The following is a 5,172-nucleotide window of genomic DNA, read 5'->3' on the forward strand; positions in this document are numbered from 1 at the left end:
GTTTGAGGACTTGCAAGACTAATCTCAAGTGACTCTCATGCTTATCTTCATTCATGGAGTATATTAAAATATCATCAATGAACACAATCACAAATGAGTCGAAGTAATCTTGGAAAACTCTATTTATTGGGTCCATAAACGCCATCGGGGAATTCGTTAACCCAAAAGACATAAGTAGGAATTCATAGTGACCATATCTAGTTAGGAAAGTTGTTTTGGAAACGTCTTCACCTCTCACTCTAAGTTGGTGATATCTCGACCTTAAGTAAATATTGGAAAAGTAACTATCACTGTGAAGTTGATCAAATAGATCATCAATTCCAGGGAGAGGATACTTGTTCTTTATGTTGACCTTATTGAGTTGGCGATAATCAATGCACATTCTAATGGACCAGTCCTTCTTTTTAACAAAAAAGACCGGACACCCTATGGAGAAATACTAAGTTGAATGAAACCCTTGTCTAGTAAATCTTTGAGTTGGAGCTTCAACTTTTTCATTTCAGCCAGAAACATTCTATATGGAGGAATTGAAATAGGACTCGTATCCGGTAACAAATCAATGTCAAAGTCAATTTCTCGTTCGGGAGGAACTCCTGGAAGGTCATTAGAAAAACCTCTGGGAATTTTCTCATTACAGGGACTGACTCAATAGAAGGAGTTTAACATTCTAGGTCCTGAAGTCTAACCATATGATATCGACAACCCTTGGCTATAATCATACAAGCCTTGAAACAAGAAATCATTTGACCAATTTGCATCGAATTTCCCCCCATTCCACTCTAGAATAGGTTCATTAGGGAATTCAAATTTTACTACCCTTGTTCTACAATCTATGGAAGCAAAACAATCGTGAAGCCAATCCAAACCCAAGATGATATCAAAATCAAACATGTCATTTTCTACCAAATCAGCAAGAATAACTCTATTGGGAAGCATCACAGGACATTTCCTATAGACTCTTTTTGCAACCACAGAGTCACCCATTAGGGTACAAACCGAAAAGAGTTCAATCAAAACATCGGGAAGTACATCAAACTTCCTAGCTACCAAAGGTGTAACAAAACAAAAAGTAGCACCTGGGTCAAGCACAACATAGACATTAACAGAGAAAGCTTGTAACATACCCATCACAACGTCGGGAGAGTTTTTGTGTTCACCCCTAGCCTTGAATGCATAGAAACAGTTCCTGTTTGGAGATTTAAAACTAGGACCGCTTGGTTGAGTTCGACCATTCCCCTTGCCTTGACTTCTCACATTAAGAAAATCATTCATCATATGGCCACTCTTTCCACAACCATAGCAATTTTTAGTCCCAACAAGACATTCACCCACATGTTTCTTACCACACTTACCACAAGTTGGTCTCCCTTTTGGTTGATCAACATTTCTCCCCTTTTGAGGTTTTGGATTCAAACCTCTATCAGTGCAATTCTTGGTGAAATAAGAAGAAACCTGATTTGAAAACCTCTTCTTAAACTTACTCTTGTCTTGAACATCAAGCCTACTCTTAGAAGAACCACTTTCAAATGACTTTGCCCTCTTCGCTTCCCTATTCCTCTTCCTTGGACGACTTTCCTTAATCTGATGAGCATGAAGCATCAACCTAGAAATATCCATATTGTCATGAATCATGCTCCATGACATTCTTCTTCAAGCTCTTTGGAAACAACCATTTACAAAATGACTCATTTCATCCCTAGCATTAGAAACCAAGAAGAAGCATTTTTTGACAACTTAATGAATTTCAAGGAAATTACTTAACACTTGTACCTCCTTGACGAAGTTTGATAAACTATTCTACCTTAGATTCTCTATGTTATCTTGGACAGAATCTTTAAACAAAAGAACTTTTTAAAGATCTCCCATGTCACTGGACTATTTCCTAAAGCCCGATTATCCTTCCGCTGGTTATACCATGTCTGAGCCACGTCCTTGAGTTGATAGGCAGCAAGTTCAGCCTTCGCAATAGTACTAACCCCCATAGAAAACAAGATATTGTAAACCTCATCAATAAAATCTTGGGGGTCTTCATAAACTTTCGATCCAAAGAACATGGGAGGATTCATTCTCATAAAATCTCTCAAACGGCTAGCCATAGTACTAGCATGTTGGTTCTATCGAGGAAAAACCTCCCTCTTAGCTTGTGTCTTAATGGCCTGAGCTTGGGTGGTGATGGATTAGGCCATTTGGAACAGGGATTCCCTCAACTTACCATCCGTCATAGCTGGAGGATTCACCAGAACATGATCATTTGCAGTAGCTTGCACTTGAGGAGCATTTCGATTACTTTGGGGAGTAGCTCCCGCATTCACAATCTCTTCTCCTACTCTTCTCGCGACTGTCCTTCTTGTGTCCATCACCTATAACCACAAGAATGGGATTAGATGCTAAACAACTCATAGTGTCAAAATTCTAAAGGGACGACATAGGAGTATCTAGATAAGAGAATTTTCCTAGTCATTAAATAGCCTCTCATTCATAATCACGGTGTGCTTCACAGCCATGAAGAAGACACTAGGTAATGTCTTTTACTGAGACATTTATCTTAAGGATATTAAAGCACATGCTTTGATACTAAGTTTGTTAGACCTGGAGAGTATAACCTAGATGGGACCGGCGGCGGCGTCCTCTCGGAGGACTCACACAAGTCCTTAGCATTCATCATAACATGTTATGAGTAAAAATTGCAGAAAATTTAAACCTTTTAAATTCTACTTGAAGTATACTTAGACCTCATACTTTTCATTCATAAACCATACGATATTCTAAGAAATTGTCTCACATATATAAACTATCTAGAGAGTGCAAATTTGGACTTAGCCAATACATAGTCAATATGCCATATAGTCCTTAGTATAAAAGAATCCAATGAAACATGATGGAAAGTGGATATTCCTATCATCTACTAAAGTCTTAAAAAGCTGGAAAATAAATCATAATGTCCCGAACATGAGGACCTACCAAGACTTGGAGAAACAGTTCCAAGCTTCTTCAAATCTACCTACTTAAACTTGAATGGCCGAAACCTATAGTTGTAGTAATATAAAGTATAGGGTTAGTATGCCACATGTACTAAGTATGGGTATATGCACATAATATTTAAAGACATGCATGAAAAATCATCATTTATCATAACTTTAGAAACCATGCAAAGTCATATGAAAGTCTTCAATGCACATACTTTTGAACATATACAATTTAAGTATTCCATTAACATAAAGCATGATCGTAGGCAAAGACATATTGACTTTTTATATTCAATGGATCACGTTACATAGCATACAAAACACTTAACATTGATCACATCCCCAACCTACAAGTGCAATGGTCATGTGAAGCTCCATAACCCCACACAACCAAGTAGATAAAGTAGGAGACCATGAGTAAAGCTTTGCTTCATATAACTTGTAATATAAGTAGTCATCACTTTATTTAACAATATAACCCAATACCATATTCATCATAAAGACCAACATCATATAAGAGTAACATCATGTATCATAAACAAATGTCTTTCATGTTATCATATTACATAAGAAAAATCTCCTAGGATTTTGCTTAGTCAGCTTGTGCAATAACTAGGTAGAGTCATATACCCCTACATATACTAAGTAGACTCCTCAAGTAACCCTAGTCAATGTCCATTTACTTGTGTTTTATTTTACACGAGGGAACATTCACCTTAACCGACATAGACCATGTGAGCTAAACATGGAATCCGGTGTCATAAGACCCCACTCTGAAAAAAGGTGGTCTACGTGTTAGCTAGTGTGTATCATCTTACGAGAATAGAGGCCAAAGTAGAACCTAACATGACATAGATTTCTAGGTGGATCCACTAGCTAGTATCCTATGGTGGCAACATAGTTCAAGAACTAGAAGATATTTTAGATACCAATAGTTCCACATTACATGGCAGCCTCAATCTCATGAGAGTCATTGTGAACCTACCTTCCAGCTAGGGAAGGGACACCTCTCATATCTAGTTCATTGGTGCTTAGCTTAAGTCCCTTTCATGTTTAACCTTTAAGTTTTCTATTAGCATACATCGTAGGTCATGGATATTAAATCCTTGTATAAACATGATCATGAGCTCTTTAGGATTAGATGAGAATCCTTTCATCGAAACCCTTCGTTTGTGAGATTAACATATCATAAATCATCTTGTGTTAAGCATACAACAGAATATCATAATCTTGCATTATCATATTCTTAACATGATCTCACATGTAACATGTTCATAGACCGACATATCCACATAAAACCATTATACATACATTCACAACATATTATCAGGATTTATAGGCTAAGATAGAGATGGTGGAGTAATCCAAACTTTAGAAGACTTACCTCTTGCTTCCAAGAATCTTATTCAAGTACATTCAACTTAAAACATCATAAACATAACATAGTAAAATAATCGATATCATAATCAAGAACAACTCTTAAACTCATATACAAGATCAATGCATAATATAGGGTAAAGGATAAAGGCCATTTAAGAGTTCATTGTAGTCTTATTTCCAATCCCTACGTCTTCATATTTTCAAATAGTAGAAACAATAATATGAAACCATCATGTAGATAAGAACATGATTCATACGAAGTTCAACCACAAATAACAACAAACACATTAAATCGCATGGAATAGACCATAAAAAACACTTACTTTTCAGTGCAAGTCATAAATCTAGGGTTAGGAAGAAAATACATTTCATAGAGTAAAAACCCTAGAATTGAAGTTCTTGAAAATGATCTTTGAAAGGAATACTTGGGGAAAGGATTCCCAAGAGTGAACACCCCATACCTTATATATGAAGAATCCACGCAAATTATATGAAAATCTTGAGGTCTTCGTCTTCTTCGTTAAACTCTTCTTGTTCTTCAATGGAGTTTGGAGAAGAGAGTGTTCTTGAGAGAATGACAAAAAATTCGTTTGATCTTGTTTGGGACGTGTAAAAGTGGTATAAATCTGACCTAATATAAATATATATTCGTATTATCAATTACCCAAAATACCCTACACTTAAATGGGTGTTTTTAATAAGTTAAATTACCAAAAATACGACTTTAACGATTCTAGGAAATAGCAGCTCCTCGCGGCGCTAAATTCCATCATTTTATAAAAATTTTGAGTTGAGGTAGTGAGGTTTGTGTCACCCTTGCGTCGCA

At 36.4% G+C, this 5,172-nt stretch overlaps 1 protein-coding gene across 1 annotated transcript; it reads right to left on the reverse strand.

Moving 5' to 3' along the window:
- Positions 1-426: 426 nt before the first annotated feature.
- On the reverse strand, positions 427-2,096 carry LOC138338773 (uncharacterized). The gene is made up of 3 exons (XM_069289860.1): positions 1,849-2,096; positions 722-1,603; positions 427-616 (listed from the first exon to the last, which is right to left on the reverse strand). Exons 1-3 carry the CDS (start codon positions 2,094-2,096, stop codon positions 427-429), a joined length of 1,320 nt encoding a protein of 439 aa, XP_069145961.1.
- Between the last annotated feature and the right edge of the window lie 3,076 nt (positions 2,097-5,172).

Source organism: Solanum lycopersicum, chromosome 10, assembly GCF_036512215.1.
Source record: "Solanum lycopersicum chromosome 10, SLM_r2.1".
Classification (NCBI taxonomy): domain Eukaryota; kingdom Viridiplantae; phylum Streptophyta; class Magnoliopsida; order Solanales; family Solanaceae; genus Solanum; species Solanum lycopersicum.